Source organism: Synchiropus splendidus, chromosome 1 (assembly GCF_027744825.2).
Source record: "Synchiropus splendidus isolate RoL2022-P1 chromosome 1, RoL_Sspl_1.0, whole genome shotgun sequence".
Taxonomy (NCBI): domain Eukaryota; kingdom Metazoa; phylum Chordata; class Actinopteri; order Syngnathiformes; family Callionymidae; genus Synchiropus; species Synchiropus splendidus.
The window spans coordinates 53,669,244-53,688,249 of record NC_071334.1 but is presented as its reverse complement, the minus strand read 5'-3'; the positions used below and the strand labels follow the sequence as shown (position 1 = coordinate 53,688,249).

Genomic DNA, 19,006 nt, shown 5'->3' with positions numbered 1-19,006 from the left:
GTTTTGCCACTCAACACTGTTTTCTAACAACACATTGTGGAGGTCCTTGACTAGTATCCGTGACTAGTATCACAATCTTTGTTGTTTCCTTGTATAGATGTGCCACTTTTAGAGTGATAAATAATAATAACAATAATAATAGTAATAGTAATTTTGGTACCTTGAGTGACTCCCCCCATCTTCATGCAGTGACCTGGACGTATTTGACGTATTTGGGTTAATCTTTAAATGGAAAATGAAGTCTTCACTTTTGGTTGGTTTGTTGTCACGAAAGCTTGTCATTCATGTTCCGTGTTTCACTGAATTGAGTAAGATCTTTTTAAACGATTGCCTTCCATGCCAGAATCCAAACTACAAAAATGCGTTATGTAAAACTCTGTTTCCCATGATGCCCCAGTGTGCGCGCACGTGTCAGCTCTGCCAGGGAACCGGACTGGACGTCACATTCCTGCATTCCCTTGTTCCTCTGTCTGGAACGCTGGAGTCACAACTCCGTGGCCAACATTAATCCTCTTCTCCGCTTCACTGTCGGAGGAGCACCGATGACACCGCGGACCTGATCCCCGGAGGTGAACCCGGTTTCACCAGGAGTGGGAATCTCACTGCGGGTGAGGATTGATCTCTCAATAAGCCGGTGTATGTGCGTGAACGTTACTACCGTGTTAGCCCGCACTGTAATGACACAGCTGACCCCCTCTTGACCAGGTAGCGACAAATTTGCGACATGAAAGGCTGTTTTGTGCGTCAATGTGGAGAATGTTCAGTTTCACTCTGTCGTTCCTGGCCTGTTGTTTACTGTTGTACTTTGTGGCTAGCATTAGCCGGTGGGTTAGCCGCGAGAGCTTGCGTCACCTCTGTCTACAAAGAAGCATTCCATTCCAACTGGGTCGGAGTATGTCCCACATATTTTTTGTTACCATGAGATTATGGTGCTCGTTTTTTGCCCAAAGTAGGACCGAAGCGCGGCAGCTTTGCGGCTAACAGAGCCGTCCAGCAACTTCGTTACTCCCGGCAGCATGGGCGTGGTTACGGCAAAGCAGAGTCAACAGTGCTCAGCTGATGGTTGGGATGTGATCCGTCCAGTCTCAGGTCTCCTGCAGGACGAGCAGGACTCGTGTCATAAAGGAGCCGAACACCCGTTTTTCAAACTGTAAACACACTAGAGGGAGTTCGACATTATGACTTGATAGTGCTTCCAGTGAATGAGGTGAATAAAAGCTTAGAGAGAACACATTTTAGTGTTGAGTTGACATATAAGGGGCAACCACAAACAGGCCCACACAGAAATTGATTTTACACAAATGCTCCTTCAACTCTCTTTGGCTTTTGCCTGTTGACTATACACAATTCACAAGTGTTCACTATGCTCTCCAGCATGATGTGGTCCACTGATTTGGCAGCTTAGAGTTCTGCAACACAAGTCTGTTCTCAGTCCAAAATCCAAAGTGTTCAATTCTTGTCACTGGTCAAGAGACTTTAAATGTACTTTGTCTTCAGTTCAGTTCAAATAGTTGCTATTTGCAGCATTCGTTTCTGACACCACATACATGCAGAAGTAGTCAGCAATATGCAATGTCCGTCTGTGTTGCTTGTAAGTTACAGGCACTCCTTCTAAGCAGAGGCTCTGAGGATGCTCTTCATGGTGATAGAAATTGAGTGGTTCATCATCCTTCAGTGTCTGTTTCGTTGTAAGAGTAACACTGTTCATTTATTTTTCTTAGGCCAATATTTCAACAGATGGAGGCACATGTGGCAGTTTTGCTTGTTGTACTATGAAGCTCAGTCTCACCGTTGATTGACACATAAGTGGGTGACAGATTCAGAGCAAATTACATTTACACATATGGTGTTATCTATGTCTTGTTATCTTTCACTTTTAGTATATACATACACAATACAGCTGCACTTAGTGTATGTCTTTGAGAGTCTGATTCTGTGTTTTTCCTAGCAGGCCTTGATTTTCCGCCCTTTGAGACTAATGTTTATGCTTTAGACTCAGAGTCCACAGGTCATGTAAGTGACAAGCTCATATTTTAAGTTATTACTCTGCAAAGATATTCAACTTATTATTCAACTTATAAGTGTCATCTTATACTTTGTTATTGCACTTTTGTGCTTGAAGAGTATGATTACTGCAGTTGACTGGTTTTAAGTGCTGTGTTGGTACTGTATCATATTGATATAAAAGCCATTTAATTTGTCATTTTCTCATTTTGAACTGATGCATTTACTTCATGTGTGATGGATATTATAAAAACTCAAAACCGAATGATGATTTTTTTTTCTTTCAAATGAAGTGCGAAATTCACTTTTTCAATGATCTACTTGACAACTACATATTGTGTATTAATTACTAACTTGCCAGCAAATTGCTAGCTGTCTGTGTCACTAGTCTCTCCTACCCTCTTCCCAGTGTCTGCACACATTCAAGAGGAAAATACAGGAAAAAAATGCTCTTCTACATTCTGCAAGCAACAGCTCAATATTTATATTTTCTGTACTGTATATTTTTTTCCCTCTCAAAATCATGCGGCTTGTTAACAAATATTGTAATATGTTGCTGAACTTAGTATCAGTATTAGTATTTTCTGGGGGAACCCTAATGCTCATAACATAAATTATGGAGAATGAAAGTCTTATTTTTGGGTCAGAGATAATGATAGTTCTCTTTGCCACACACTGGTAATTGGTGACAGAAGGTTGGTCTCTTTACTCTGCAGAGTCTTGGTTTGTTTGTTGCTTACCTTATGATCAAATAATTGTCCATGTAAACATACCGCAGATACAGGCTTGTGAGCACAGAGCTCAGTGGCTTGTGGAAAGTCTTACCACTTGCCTAATGAGTTAGTCTTTATATCCATTTACCGCAAGAGGCAGATACAGCTTCATTGTTTAATGTGATTGTTCCTCTAACAATTTAACCCCCCATTATTATATTTTTGTTTTGAGTGCAGCTGTCCTTTGCGTATTTATATCTGTTCTGGCCTGCATTCCTCACATTCCTCTTAAGAGTTGGCTTTATTGAGCCAAAGGAATGTTTGCATTGTACCGCAAGCTGCACAGCTAGCTAGTGTGTCACATACGCTAGTTCACTTCAATCTAAATGACACTCAGGTTTTCCCACACCATTCATGATAAGTACATGTCTGGGACATGGTTTCCTGTGATGGCTGTAAAAGTGGCCATAAACGTGCCAAGAGAAGGAAGTAAATAACGTCCCTGGAAAAGTACTGCAGAGTTGAGACTCAAATGTTTCTCTTAAATGTGAAAATGGTTGAGCAAACTGATGGGACTTTGTTGATGATACTTGGACAACTACAATAAAAGCCACAATATATGGCATCAAAATAATTGAGAACATAATGAATAATATCACAGCATCATTCATTTTGTTTCAGACTACAGAACTGAGGGTAACATCTGAAGGAACTAGGTCGCCAGTGAACTGTCACTTTTCAAATTTTATAGCTCACCTTTCAACTTATCTCCAAGTCGCGGGATAAACTCAATACCAGATTGGTGGCCTTTACATGTGGGTTTTCTCCGGGTTCTCCGGGTTCCTCACACAGCACAAACACCCTTTCAGTAGGTTCATTGGACACTCTATAATTGCCCCATGGAGTGTGTGTGCCTGTGTGTGTGTGCCTTCCAATGGACTGGCGATGTGTATTTCTGCCTCTCGTCCAATGACCGCTGGGATAGGCTCCAGCATTCCCGACAACCCTGAACAGAATTTGGAGAGATTGACCATATTCAACATCTTGCATAAATCCAACATTCTCCTCTGCTAACAGTTCTTGATTTTCTGCAATCCCACGTGTCCTTGCATTAACGTCTTAGCAATGAGGTGTGAAGTATGGACTGGCTGTTTCAGTGTCTCTTGACATCTAAACTGTATGCAGTGAACACATTAGTGTAAATGCTACAAATGCGCACCCACCAAAATGGAAACTCTACTATTTTTAAAATGAATTTCATCATAGATAGTGGACATGTGGTGCTGCTGTGGGAGGAATGATAGACAATTCAGATGAGTCAGCATACAAAGTATACCGATTTGGATGAGGCACTGTCAGGAATGTGGGAGTGTGCTGTCGAGATACCTCTATTGTGAATGGTATTTTTGTTATCAGTGAGGTAAAAGAGGTAAAAAATCTGATGTCACATTTATAATGTGACTTTTTATCTCATAGTCCAAGGTGGTCTGTGGATGGGAAGTAGCAGCATCTGCCTGGAGAAAACCAGAGCACCCCATGTCGTTCAGCAACCCATCCTCAATGGGAGCTGCTGCACGGTTGAGTGAGTTGGCAAAAAGAAAATGATTGCAGTGTGACTGATCACATGGCCTGTGATTCAGCAACAAATACACTAGATAAAAACAGACTGTCGTAACTGCCTTCTATGTCTTGGATTTGGAGGCAGAAAACTGGTATTGACAGTCTTTTGGCTCAAAAACAGACAATTGTCGGCTGAATTTCATAATGAGTTTTTGAGTTCTGACCTGGTATCACATGATCAACAGGGACAAAAAGAAGCATGCTTTGCTGCAGACTAACCTTTGTGGAGCGGCCATTCGATTTTTCTATTGAGACCTCTGACCCTCTACCTGCTGCATTGTCTGAAAGCTGCAGACACACAACAGTTCTGACGGTGGTATTGTTGCAATTGTCCGAAATTGTGCATCAGCTTTGCGCATGCTCGATTCACTCTGAGCAGGTTACAACTGGGCCAATGGAGGACAATAGTGCTATTGTTTTAGTGGTGCACATTCATACCTACTTGTTGACCTATGAGGATTACGTCACAGAGAAATTATATTTTGAATGTCTGGTTGAAGTCTTGAACAACCTTAGAAGTTTTTTTTTCTGGACATGATACTTTATCAACATCAGGGGACCCTTTTTGGAGATACAGTGCTACAACCCACCACTTCATCATAATCAATTGTCTGATTTACTATTGCCATTGGGTGGCAGGCAGTTATCAATAGCTATCATAACCAGCCGTCCGGTGGCGTCTGGTGGCGTCCGGTGGACACCTTCGACTGCATAACATGAAAAAATGGAGGCCCTCCAGCAGTCAAAACCGGACGCCCTGTTTCCTCAGCAGGATGCCCTAAAACTATTATTAGTGCCCGTATAATGCCCAACTCGTTGTGTCATCTCACTGGCTTACATTAAATTGTGTTTCCGCCCAGTAATATCGCCAGATATGATCCAAATTCGCTGATTCTCAAACTTTTCACAACCGTATTTTGGCCATTGCAGTCGCCATATTTGTTTAGCGCCGTAATGGAAAAAGTGCTCATGTCACTGTAGCTACCGAGGGTTGAATCCGTTCCATGATTTACGACCAAATGTCCGTTGGTTATCATTTTTGGCCTGATAATTAATATGTTGATGATAATGTTGATTCTATGCAGCACTGTGTTTTGTAGTATCTGTAGTTGTTCTCTCACCTAACCGCCTTCACCCTACCTAATCAGATCTCCTTATCTGAACTCAGTGTGAGTCTCTAAAGTCTGCAGTCAATAGTCGGCAGGATTACGTGTATTAGCAGCTCACTCTGTTGGTGGTGGGAAGGTTGACTGAGAGTCCCACCGAGTAGACACAGTCTAAAGTTTTACTCTGTTTGGGTTGTGAGGATTATGCCGAGTTGTTGTGTAACCACATTTGATGGCAATAAATCACTGCTGATGTTGGAGAATTTTAACTGTAGATCAAACAAAGATGAGCCTGGGCAGTTTGTTAAACTGTGGAACATAATGTACAGTAGTTCAGGCCAAAATAGATTTCTCTTTCCTGTTTCCAAAGAGTGCAGAAGTAGCCAAGGATCTGGTATAGCAAACACACTAGCAATGTAACGCTCTCTTCTGAAGCTGCTGTGAGTTCATTTAATTTATTCATTCATGTCTTTAAAATGTATTTCCATCCATGCAGCAATGGATTGTACATGGTAATGTTGTGTACTTGTGGTGATATTAGTTTATTTAAATGTTCTTATCTAGTGATCGGTACATAAGAAATAATGAATGAACAAACCACATAGCGTTTTTAAATTCCTATCTGATCTCTTTTTCAGAAGTTGCATCACTCTTTAGTGTAGTAGGCCTGGGGTTTAAATTAAACAAGTTTAAATTGATATTTTAATTTCATATTGTGAGCTGCATTCGGAATTACACACCTTTCTTTTTATTATTACTCGTTTAAAGTAACAATGCAATATAGGTCTGGTGTATGTATATATATATATATATATATATATATTTTTTTTTTTTCCAAACTCTGTGGTTGTGAAAATCTTATTTGACATGTTTGAAAATGTACAAGCAGTATGATATTCAATCTTTTGGAGATTTCTCAGTCTGAACTGGATCATAAGTGACTGTTCAGCGACTGTTGCGTGACTGAGCAGTTCAGTAGTTTAGATCACATTTTCTGTAAATGTCACACTGTGTTATGCACTGTTTTGTTGCAGTGAAGCTGAGTTTTGCTCTGTGTCGGTGACCAAGAGTCCAGCACTGTCTGACTTATAGACACAAAAAACAAAATGGACGCTGCTGCTGCTAAGTGGACAAATCAATAGGTATTGGCAGTCATTCCACCGCAGGCTGAAATCGTATACCACGTCAAGGACATTTTGAATCGCAAACACTATATCTGTGTAGTTCACTGTGCAAAGTGAAGAACTGACCAACTTGCTGTGAAGCAAAATATTTATGGTAAAAGACTAAATTGAAGTCTTTACTATTAACAGTTTGATTTTAAATGACCTTTGTAATCATTTTCACTCCCTTATTCAATTTTATGTTAAATGACAACACTTGAAAACAAATGCTTCTTTCATACCAACACCGCTGCTGCCTTAGAAAGTTATTTCTGATAAAATTATATTTAATTGATTATTTTCTTAACTTGCTCTGTTTTTCTTTTTTTACGTTCCAAATTTTAAAACAGATGAACAGGCTTTTATTTTTCTTCCAAAAAAGTATGGAAATATATTTAGTCAGTAATTATGACTCTGAAAACTACGCTTTCTTTCTTTTTTTGTGTAATTGTCTCATGCTAACCCATGCTCACTCTGCTAACCCAGCTAACAACATACAAACGTGTAAGCACTGTATCAATCATAAGAGGTATCTAACAGCGTGTGGTGTTTTGGCCGAACATCCCTTGATCATCAGTACCTGGTGCAGTGACCCAAGTTAAAGACACCTACAGTAACATCTTCTTGTTGTTGGTAATGCTGTCACAAGGGCTTTAAACCTAGAACAGACGGCTAAACACAATTGTTTCTATGGTGACAGATGATCACTGAAGATTATTTTGTTCAAAATTGACTGCTTGTTCATTTGGGTTATCTCAGGAGACATGTTACTCATGTACAAATTATAGCAAGTCTCTTTCCTGGAGTGAGTGGATCATGCTGTTGACATGACAGGAATGTGATGTACCACAAGGTAAGATAAGTTCTTGTTGATGCTGCTACTGCTGTGAAGAGATTACATGGGACACTTGTCAAGCTGATCAACAATATTCAAGTTCACCTCTTGTCTCAGTTATATGACCATCATGAAAACACCAATCACTGTCTTTGAATGCAGAAAGAACAGTTTGGGGTCAATTGATGTAGTTTGGTGAAGTTGTCTGGAGCTGTCACACTCCAACCAGACCTGTGTTGATAACTGGCCGTAGAAGGACCTGGCTCCCCGGAGTGTCCCCGGAGCTCAGCACATAGAATTCTGCGTGCTCCAGGACATAAATCCTCTTTGCATGGCTGGTGATCAAGCCATGATGTAAAGGAGCTTAGCTGCGGTAGACGGGCAAGCAGCAAGCCAATTCCCTGTTTGTCAGGGGTCATGTGATCACACACTGTCACAGGAGTGAGACTGAAGAAAAGGTAGATGTTCAGACCTGGGTGATTACTCGTGCCAAAGTTCACCACTCATGACAAGGATGCGATATTTGCTGCATATTCCCTTGATGTTTCCATTGGGGATAACGTCATATAGAAGACTGATTAAGATTGATCTTAATCTTACTTCTTTGTGTTATTGATTAAGCATTCTATGTAAATTTAATCAAGGTACAGATACATCTTAACTTAACTTTTTCATAACAACAGCTTCTTCTACTTCCTTCATTTGAGGCAGTACGTGACTGCTGAGTTCACCCACCTGCCTGTTTGACTATCAGGATTATTCTCTGTCACACCCGTCTTCTTCTTGTCCTCCTGTACCCCATCCATCAATCTCAATAGTTGTCTTCCTCCTTTTTTTCTGGTATCTCTGTCAGTCACCATCCAACATGTCCGCCGTCTTTCCTCTTGATGTCTCCAAACCATCAAGACTCTTCTCCTCGCCACTTGAGCCGCCCCTCTATATAGTCATTTCAGATTACAGAGCTTTTCTTCCCTTCCCAATGAAAGGTTGAACATCCTCAATTGTGTCATGACTTATAACTTGGCTACCTGTCTTTTGTCAAAATCGTGCGATAACACGAGATTAAGAAATTGGATTTATTGACAGCCCTATTTCTAAGTCATGCATCATGGTTACTGGACAGTCCAGACTCGATCTGACACTCCCCTGTCACAGACCAGCACAACAGTTCACCACAACTCTTCTCCTCCCCTCTTCTCCATTTGTCTTTAAATAATTGTCAATAGTAATTGGATTGAGATAATATTTTGAAATTGAATTACATAACAGATTAAGAAGAATGTGGAATTCAACATCTGAGTTCAAGCAAAATCACAAACTTGAATGCACTGTATATCACTGTATATGAAACAGTGATGACCATTATAAAGTAGTTGTTGCCCTTAATTCCGTAGCTTTTGAAAAGAATTTAAACACCTTTAAACTAACTTAAACCCCTATCTTTGTCTCTTTATTTTCTCCCACTAACCTCTGTGCTTATAGAGGACCTCACCTGACTGACTTTCCTGACTTTTGCATACACTTTGTTTCACATGTTGATGTCTTCTTCGATCCCATGATGCTGCAAGTCACTCATCTTACCATGCTGGTCTTTATGCCCAATCTCAGCAGAGTGGGGAGAATGACACAAGTGTTTTCGATGGGCGGGGCTTATGCACATTTTCTAATGCACATGTTTCAAGTAGTAGTTTTGTGCAAAGAGACATATTGCTGTTTTCAATACTGGTCCAGTATAATCTTAAAAGACATCACAAGGCTTGGTTCTCTTTAAATCCCATTTGCCCCCCCTGTTTTGATGCGTGAGGGCGGTGTAACTCAATCTTCCAGTTTCTCTCTGCGCCTCGACTCAACAGCTTCCACACTATCGACAGTCTACTACAATGTGATGCAGTGTGCTGTTATGTAGTGTAGCTGAAGTATTGGGGGAAGAAAGATGACTAACCTTCATAATTGAATTGAGAACAGGGCCACGGCAGAAATAAGAAATGTAATAATCATATCAATACTGTCTATCAGCTGTTGAGGAATTGCGCTCGCCAGTTTCTCTTGACGGCTGCGGCACGATGCAGGAGATTAAACAGTCATCATAGTCTAAAATGGGGTTTGATGTGTTTCAGCCTCATATATTCTTCACTCCTTCCTGTTTCTTTTCCTTCCTGCGTAGGTCACTTTCCTCCCCCTCCTCCCCACCAGCCACCGCAGCGCTGGTTGTCATGGAGAACTCTTCAGTGGCATCTGCATCCTCTGAGGCTGGGAGCACACGTTCCCAAGAGATCGAGGAACTGGAGCGCTTCATCGACAGCTATGTGCTGGAGTATCAGGTGCAAGGGATTCTGGGAGACAAGCCAGATGGAGATGTGGACCTGAACTTGGACAACAGCAACAAGATGTCACAGGTGGGATATAAATGACATATGATTTGAGCGATTTCATCGTGACTGCAGGCAAATGAAAGCAGCAACACTTGCCCGTGTGCCTGCACTGAAGGTTGTGATTCAGTCTGTTTTTGTTCATGTGTGGAACACTTCAACAGCAGATCATTATACGGACTGATTATGTATATTTATTCAGTCATGATTAATTTTTTAAAAATGTTTCCCTCCAGTGGACGGACGACTACAATGACAAAAAAGATGGCAGCTGGACATCGTCACGGGGAAGGGGTTCATCCAAACCAGTAAGTTCGAGGCTGCCTTTTACTCTGTTGCTCTGAGTTTAGCAATGAAGATCATTTTCAATGATGAGAGAAGTCATCATGGCGCAATGGTGCTGCAACTGACTTGAACGCTTCCCTTTTCTCTTGGTTATAGTACCACAAAAACAATCAGTTTTGTGGTTTAAAAAAAGACTACGGCCAGGAATTCAAAACAGTCTATTTTTTAATGTGCCCTAAAAGCTGTGTAAAAAGTGTAAAAGACAAGTCCTAAGCCGTCATGTTGAGATGTGTCCTTGATTGATGACGGTGTTCATCAGCTGATAGCTAGATCCATGAATGGAAAAACTGTTTGTTTGTTTTTTTGCAAGCCTATTAAAAGCCTATTTAAAGCCTTGAAATTACACTTTGGTGGTAGCAGTAGTGCCAAAATTATAAAAGAGGTTTTCAGCAAGATGCTGAACTTCATGCAGCAAAATGTTTAAACGCTGAATTACAGTGTTTTTTCTGAAGCCCCTTTTCTTCTCTTTCCGCAGGATGAGTGGGAACACAGTAGTAATGGCAGCACAGGATCCAGGCCAAGTTCAGGGTCCAGACCTGGTTCTGGCTCTCGCTCCGGAAGCAGAGGCCGAAACAACCACTTTAAAGGTCCAGCGAAGGTAAGGCTTGAACAGACTATTATGCCTGTTAAAAAGTTTTTATGCTCACTATTTTCTTCTTATATTATTCTAGAACGGGAATAGAGATGTCTCATTTGACATTTTAGGAACAGACATCTGGGCTGCCAACACCATGGACTCTCTTGGGTAAGTTTTCTAACAAGTATTACAGGTCATTTTTCTGTTTTTTGTTAAATGAGCATTCACAACACTGACAGGAATACATCTTTGGGTGATTTTTCACATGTATAAAATGGCGTGCTCCAGTGTCGTGCAAGAGAAACCGATGATCTGCGAAAAATGTAGATGAGTTACAGTACTGGGTGTATGGTTGCCGTACTACCTTTACTTTCTAGTCTTGTTGGTACATTAGCATCAACTGAGGTGTGCTCATGGTAGAAGTGGACTGACTCTGAGACAAGATTCAATGTTTCCAGGGGAGCTGGATGGGATGTGCAGCCAGAGAAGTTGGACTTCAGTCATTTCCACAGGAAACATTTCAGAGGAACGCCAAAGCACCTGCCGCATATCGACAGAGAGGGGTGAGTTTGTCTTCATCGTCTGTCTGTTGTTGAGTCTTTCTTTCCAGCTAATCTGTCTTGGTCTCTTCCAGGATGAACAGAAATAAGTTTGAGGAGGACGACGGGATTGACATGAACGAGATAGAAAGGTTTTTACCGCACCTGCGCTCAGTAAGTCATAATTTCTTTTTAAATGTATTAACCTAATTAAAAGCACCCTTCGAATCAAACTGATAAATGTTGTAAAAAAAAGTTTGTAGCACTAAGTATTTACTGGGTGATATTCAAGCAGACTGTTATTGACAGACATCGCCATCTGCTGGGGAACTTGCTGTAGAGTTTTCAGTTAAATACAGGTTGATAAATGAGTGAAGATGGAGAAAAGCAGCAGCTGTGTTCTAAGTCAACATAACTGATGCGCTTTGGATTTGAAGGTCTGATCCCATCTTATGATCGCCAGATAAATGTTGATTATCTTATCTTTTTAGTTCACATAAGCTTGCCTTTCCTTCAAAATATGTAATTTATAAGAGCTTTAAAAAAAATCTTAACATGTAAAAAGAAAAAAAAAAGTTTTTGTTCCTGGTTGTCGAAACGCAATGAATTTAGTTTTAATATACCTTTAATATAACCCTGAACAGGACTAAGCGGTGGTTAACTGAAAATGTACAGTATGTATGTTTGTGTTTAATTTATATAACTGTTTGCTTTGTGCAGCTATTTAATATGTCATCCTTAATGCCAAGATACAACAAGCTCTTTCTTTGCGGACCGAAAAGTATGTGCACATTACTGACGCCTGGTGGTCAGATGCCAAAGTCAACCCTCTTTCCAAAAAAAAAAAAAAAAAAAAAAAACAACACCGCCATCTGGTGGTTTAATGCCTGAACAGCTGTCCACAACAAAACTGTCCCAAGGTAGCACTACGGCTCTAGTGGTTAGTGCTGCAGCCTCACAGCAAGAAGGTTCAATTCCAGAATCGCTGTTATTTCTCTGTGGACTCTGTATTTTCTCTCTGTGCTTGCGTGTGTTTCCTTTCGGTGCTCCGGTTTCCTCCCACACTCATACATTGGTTAATTTATGATCCCCTTTTTTCGTCCTTTAAAAGTGACATGTTTAGGGTTAAATGGTGAATTGTCATTTATCTTGTGTGCCAGATCATCAGGGAATCAGTCTGGGTGCAGCACAAATGAATTTGTGTTTGTCTTTATATAAATAGCTCTGCACAATGGGATGTTGGGGAATTGGATTAGCAGCTGTGTTTGTGCTGGTGCAGGTTATTGAGTTTCCAGTGTTATCTTCAATAGCTATGGCAGAGTTCATTTCTTCAGTGTCACTCACCTTTTCCTCCTCCTCCGCGTCACAAGCCAAAGTGTCTTCTATCCTTCACGGTGTTTGAGCTCCGCTCTCTTCCTCCTTCCTTCCCTTCTCTGGGTTTCGAGCTGCCCTGCAAGACCGTCCGGTTCACACCAGCAGTGGTCATTGTGTAGTTGGCCAGCAAAGATCGCAATTTCCGTTCATTCATTGACAGCCAAAATGAAAATTGAGGTTGAATGAGTTCGTCTGGTATCCTTTGGAATGTGTAATGTCAGGACTGTGATCCTGGCAGAGAGAGCAATGTCTTACGCAAGCTGAACCAGTTAAAACGTACAATATCCTTAAGCAAGGTGTTGAAATTAAAGTTGAAAATTATAAATATCAATGAAGAATGTTATTATCATGACATGGTTTATTATACAAAACACATACACGTTTGTAAAAATTATGTGGGATTGATGATGAGTGCTATTACACACATTTCCTTTACGCAGTTATCTTTGATTGTGATGTTCTCATAGGTATTTGTAACATAGAGTGGTGAAAAAACGTTTTCGGACACCCCATGCATTGCACTATGTGCTGGTGATGAGCCTCTTGCTCATGTGACAGTGTCCCATGTCACAGGTTCCAGTTCAATCCAATAGTCGTGTTAACACCTGCATAAGCAGAGTAACCATTGAATTAAAAAGAGCCTGTGTGGTAAATAAACGGAGCTAACAAGCCTTGTGACCCCTCTTGTTGTATTACCTCCTTTAGCAAAATAAAAAAGAGTTGCTGTTTGGCGAATTCTTAATTAAATATTGCGGCTTTTGAGAACTCCATGTTCACCCGTGATCTTGGCGCCATCATGTGGTCAAATTGTATAACTACAGCAACGTTCTGCACAGTAAAAACAGTAAAACTCGTTCACTTTGTAGTAAATATACTGTACAATGGTTCAGTTAATAGAAACATATTTCGTGAATTTATGTTTGTTCTGGTTGTTAGTGTTTCTAACAACTTTGACATTGCTGATGTATGTTCACTGTTGCATTCGAGTTTCATTATCCAACGACCTTAGTATCCAACCACTGTTCTGTCCAACCATGCTCATGAATGCAGTTTTCTACCTACAACACTTCTATTCCACCCCCTCTATTCGCCACTATTCAATTATTTAATTCACATTTATTTTCAACGTAATTTGGTCCATTTCCTCATTAAATGTTACCGTAATCCGTCAAAATATTTCCAAATAAAAACCTTCAACTCATCTCAGTCCGCATGACTGTGTACACCGTATGGAAACACCACATCATCCAAAGTCCCAGCCCACGTTTCTGCACTTCCTGCCAGCGTTCACTTCCCTTCCTCAGGAGCCAGAGTGGGCTTAGAAATAACTGTGATGTGGAAAACATCTCACCGCTGCATGAGTGTGAGTCGACGTGAGTACAAGGGGAATTCCTGTCTGTGCCCTCAGTTGGTTACTGCTTCATTGGTGGAAAGCGGTCCTTCATACACAAATCTAATCTCAGGCTGTAGTGAAGGTCATCTGGTAGTATTTGTTCTTCTCTGTGTCTAGCAGTTTTCTGACGTTAATATTCATGTTGAGTTGAGATCTGAAATGTGATAAAAACAAGTGTATTCAGGCTTTGAATGTTCACAATTAGTGACCGATATGAAATATCATGATGATTCTTTGCGTGATGAATCATCGTCTCGCTGCACCTCCACAGCTTTTCAACACTGAACTTTAATTTCTCTGGAAGCGCACAATGAGACAGCTCACTCGCCTCAGACAGAACACCTCTCCTCCATGACAGGCTCATCTCGCCCTGTCAGATTCATCATCTTTTTGAAACGTCAGTGTTGTGACAGCCACTGCTTTTGTGTGTGTGGGTGTTCTCGACACTTTCTGTAGCTGAAATAATGTCAGCAAATGTTTTGAAAACCAACACAAACTTCTTTCATGTCGGGTCTTTTGGAAAAGCTGATGCTGTCTGAAGTGCTTAGACATGTCAAAAACGTTGAATATTAAATCACCGCCGGCTTATGTGCTCTCTGGTCTGGTGTCTGTTTTGCGAAGAGACCAGCTAACATGCTCCTGTGCTGGTTACCACTGTTGATTCTGTGGTTAGATTCAAGTAATCTTAGTATCCTTTTATAAACCTGTCCAATGGAGAAATAAACTCTGCCAACATGGGGATATCACAATTGATACTGCATTGTGCTGTGTGATTAGGGTAAAGATATGACAGTACAGCAAATACGCAAATGTGTCATAGCATGACTCCACGAGTCCCTCGAGCTGGCACATAGTGTAGTGCGAGCCTTGACAAATGTCTGTACTGTACTTGTATTTTTGTTATGTTTTTGCCCTTCTAGTTTTCTGTTTTACAATCTTAATCTGTGAGAAGGAATCTGTGCTTTGATAAAGAATAATAGTAAAATTAAAGAAATGGCAAGTGAACACCCACACTGATTCTAAAATATGTTTGTTTAAATCCTGGCTCTGGTTTGGCATTGTGTGTCTTCTCTTGTTTCATTTTAGACTCAAAATTCACTCCACAGAGATCGGTCTGAGTCTGTCAGAACAAAAAAAAGAGCGAACTTTCAGTGGGTGTACAGTTGCCCACTTGGATCACATTTCTGTGTCGTGGTTGCCTGTTTTAGCGTTCCCGCTCGATACTGGACTGGTTTCAAAAACTGTAATTAATCATGGATTGATTTCCAACTTGGGGTACACAAATACCGGAAATATCCTTAAGAGAATAAAAGGAGGGGAATGGGAAGGGAAGATTCAGGAGAGGGCAGGGAGGGCCGGGGAGAGAGGTTAGTCACTGAGATCCGGTCGGTGGTCAGTGAACAAAGCTCCTCAGCAAAAGAACAAAGGAGAAGTCTGGAGATATCACACACTAGTCAGCCCCTCAGACTGGACGCGTACGTGCTCTGCGGCAGGGCTTCATCAAGCAGGGAACTTGGGTTCTCTCGGGTGGTCTCTTGTGATGTCATCTGGAAGCTACATTCTGAGGTTTACTCACACATTGTGTCTCATTGATTGATGCTATGTCATACACATTTCTTTCCTCTCGGGCAGTCAGTCCCGTCTTCTACTCCGACAGCCGTCACTACAGTCCTCCTCCTGCTGTCCTTCACTTTTCTCCAACATCCCTCAAATGTTGGTGGGCAGCGGAACAATATCCAGAGGGGTCATGGAGACTGGCAGCCCCCTCCCTCTCACACTTCCTGCCATTGTCTCCCACTGCTGCTTGATTCAACACCATATTTACGGCACAAATACGGGATTAATCATCTCTCTCTCACTCACACACACACAAATACATACACGTAGACGCACACTCACATGCTCACACACACACTCCCTCTACTACGCACACTTGTGTGACTAGAGACTTGGCAGGATTCATCTGTGACTCCAAAGGAAATGCCTGCAGTTTGCTGCAGTGATATTTGTGATTTACCGACCCGTGTTCTGGTATAAAGTGGGTTTGTTCTGAACAAGGTAACTTTCTATTACTGGCTTAAACATTTGCTCCTTTACTTTCCACTGAAAGCCAACTCCAGATGAGCTTATGAATAGTAGCACTTATGATGCGCCTGCCCACTGCTAGTAGGTGTTAAGTCTATTCATAGAACTGTCTGTTTTAAACTGAATCCTTATGTCAAGCTTTGATCCTTTCCACAGAGAACACCAGTTAACAGTGGTGAGTCTTCCATGGTGTCACGGGGCAATTGCCTCCCTGAAATCTGATTGGCCACCAAACGCCCCCACAGACCGCCCATCTTGATTTAAAGAATATGATCTGATACCTGGTGAACTGTGTCACATATGATTGAAGCCATCCTTCATTATTGTGAAGTCCCAATGAGAGACACACACACACCAGGTCTGCTGGATGCCGCTCGCACTCATTTCTATAGGGTACTACAGGTTCCTCCCCCAGCACAGTGTTTCTCTGTGACACTTTGATCCCACAATGCCTCTATCTCCTCCTGTAGTCAGATCCCCAGGTTCTTTGATGTAGCTGACTGACGCTGCACTGCCGTGGCCACGGCCCTTGCATCACTTATTAAACGAGACACCGATGTCAGGGCCTCACATCTTTGCCTCTTATCACTGATCAGCTACCACACCTGACTGTAGAGCCTCCAAAGCTTGTCTTTCTCTTCTATCTGGCAGCCCTCAGTTGCAGTGTGAGTTACATCAAAAAGCCTAAAATAGGGATCACAGAACACGGGAGGGAAAATCCAATACTAGAGGGATTTTACAAGAAAACAATTTAAGAAATCCCGGGCGTTAACTTGATACCTGACATGAGTGAGAGCGACTTTTCGTACCCAGCACCAGTGCGGGCTGTTGACTGCCATAGACTCCTATTACAGAGAAGTGAAAATTATGTGTAACAGTATGACTTGTTTTAGTGTGTGAATTTGAGGATTAGAGATGCATTTACTTCATTGATCCCAAGCAGGAATGTTGCTGATATATTGAAGATAAAATATGCATAAAAATGTATAAAACTCAAACATAACCTTTTGTTGTTGTTTCATAAATGACGGCAATAGGACAGGTTCATTATTTAGGAGGGCATACCCTGATGGTGCGGTGGACCCCGGTCACTGGGGACCATCTATGCTTATAACTGGTGAGATAACCTAAAGTCACAACCGTTTGCTCCTGCGTAGGAGATAAAAGGGATGTTACACAACTATAATCTTTGTTTATTTGGCCCCTTTTCAGCACATTTCTCTGCTCCTCTGGACAGCTCTGCAAGGTTTTGGTCTATTTAAATTCTGGTGCACTGCATTAGATTTACCCATACGTTCTCAGTCACTGCCACTGAATTATTAACAGAAAAATAAACCCAGACAAGACAAATGAGTAAGTAGGAATAAACAATGCTTCTGCTGCAGGAAATTATTTAAATGTAATTCATGCTTCACGGTTGTTAGTCATGTGTAACTACATTTCCATTTGAAAAGCGTATAAGCATCATTCTTCTCAGTGTGCTATGGAGTCAATGAGTTGCAATTATTTCACTCCATACATTGGTGCTTTCCTCTGTTTTACGGCGTTGCAGTCTTTAATTTACAGTCTCATCTTGTCATTTTTTGGCCTTTCTCTCTCTCCCTCCCTCCACAACCTGTCCTATTATGCCACCCCCGGGGCAGTTTGAGATTTATTGCTGTTGGCTGTGTGCCCCGGCAACATAAATAAGCAGAGGGAAACAATGGACGGGCTGAATGTGCATCATACCAGAATTGTTGAGCGCCACAAGGGACAGGAAGGCGGGTACTTCACTTTCTGTGCTCCAGCAGAGAAAGTTCTGTAATGGTCCTTCTAGTTTCTATTCGTGTTTCCATCCCTTTTCACTTCATCACTTCCTCACTTTCCTTCCTCATTACGTAGCTGGGCATTCATGTTCAGAAGCTGAATGAATCAACAATGTAGCGCGGACTGAGACCTCTTTGACCCGTGCCTGAAATGTGAAACCTTTTTTCAGACGCCGCTGAGTTGGATACCTAACATAAAATGTGGATATTGTTTTATGTAGTGCTGGAGGGTTATGGCACAACTTATAATTGTGATTGTTTTGGATAATATTAAATTGCAATTAAATAAAGATTTTGCTCAATTTGAACTTAGGAACTGTATTGAACAATAAAATAATCAAAACAGTTATATAAATTATAAATAATAATTTACCATTTTTTTTAACTTTGATTTATTTAAATACAGCATATTGTTTTTTGTATATCATAAGGCTTTTAGTTAGCGACACCTGTCTGTTCAACATTCAATTCTAACTAATTTACATTGTTAATGAGATAATGAATAAAAAGAAATAAAATCACAAATGTTTCAAAGTAAAATGTTCTGCTAGCTTTGTGTTATTACCTATGTCATCCCTGTCGTCCCTTGCCGTATAAACCTGTGATTTCACTGGAATGCTTCTGGTGATGAACACTTCCTCTCTGTGTTGAGTCGCACACTTCACACTGCACACGAACCTCCACTGGCGCTGTGAAATGCAAACTTGACAGTCGACCAATTTTTGGTTTCTGGATGAGCTGCAGGCTGTTTGTGTTGGCAGACGCTATGACAACATGTATGTGTGTACTGCTGCGGGTTACTGTTCCTGCCTGGAGAACTCAGGTTTGACAATTGTGAATTCTGGAAGTCTCTCTTGGTATTAGAGCTGACATACTTGTGGTTGTTTTCCCGTCACAACCTTTTTTTTTTCTCTCTCCGTCTGATGTTGGCTCGCATTACATACAGTAGATCTCCACACCGTAAGTTTATTCTCCACGTCTACCACCTTCACAGTCGTCGCCCCCCTCCCCTCACCATCCTTGTCACGTCCACTGGTCTCACACTTCTACCCAGAGGTGGGAGTTCATCTGGCAGGGG

General features: G+C 41.3%; 1 protein-coding gene across 2 annotated transcripts in view; it reads left to right on the top strand.

Moving 5' to 3' along the window:
- Nucleotides 1-434: 434 nt before the first annotated feature.
- ctif (CBP80/20-dependent translation initiation factor) overlaps nucleotides 435-19,006 on the top strand; it is a 44,005-nt gene continuing 25,433 nt past the window's right edge. For both annotated transcript variants that reach the window (XM_053862305.1, XM_053862299.1), the window contains exons 1-7: nucleotides 435-608; nucleotides 9,606-9,837; nucleotides 10,047-10,118; nucleotides 10,631-10,753; nucleotides 10,827-10,900; nucleotides 11,191-11,295; nucleotides 11,367-11,445. In XM_053862305.1, the coding sequence (XP_053718280.1) occupies nucleotides 9,655-9,837; nucleotides 10,047-10,118; nucleotides 10,631-10,753; nucleotides 10,827-10,900; nucleotides 11,191-11,295; nucleotides 11,367-11,445 (636 nt within the window). In that variant the 5' untranslated portion in view covers nucleotides 435-608; nucleotides 9,606-9,654. The remainder of the gene's footprint in view (nucleotides 609-9,605; nucleotides 9,838-10,046; nucleotides 10,119-10,630; nucleotides 10,754-10,826; nucleotides 10,901-11,190; nucleotides 11,296-11,366; nucleotides 11,446-19,006) is intronic.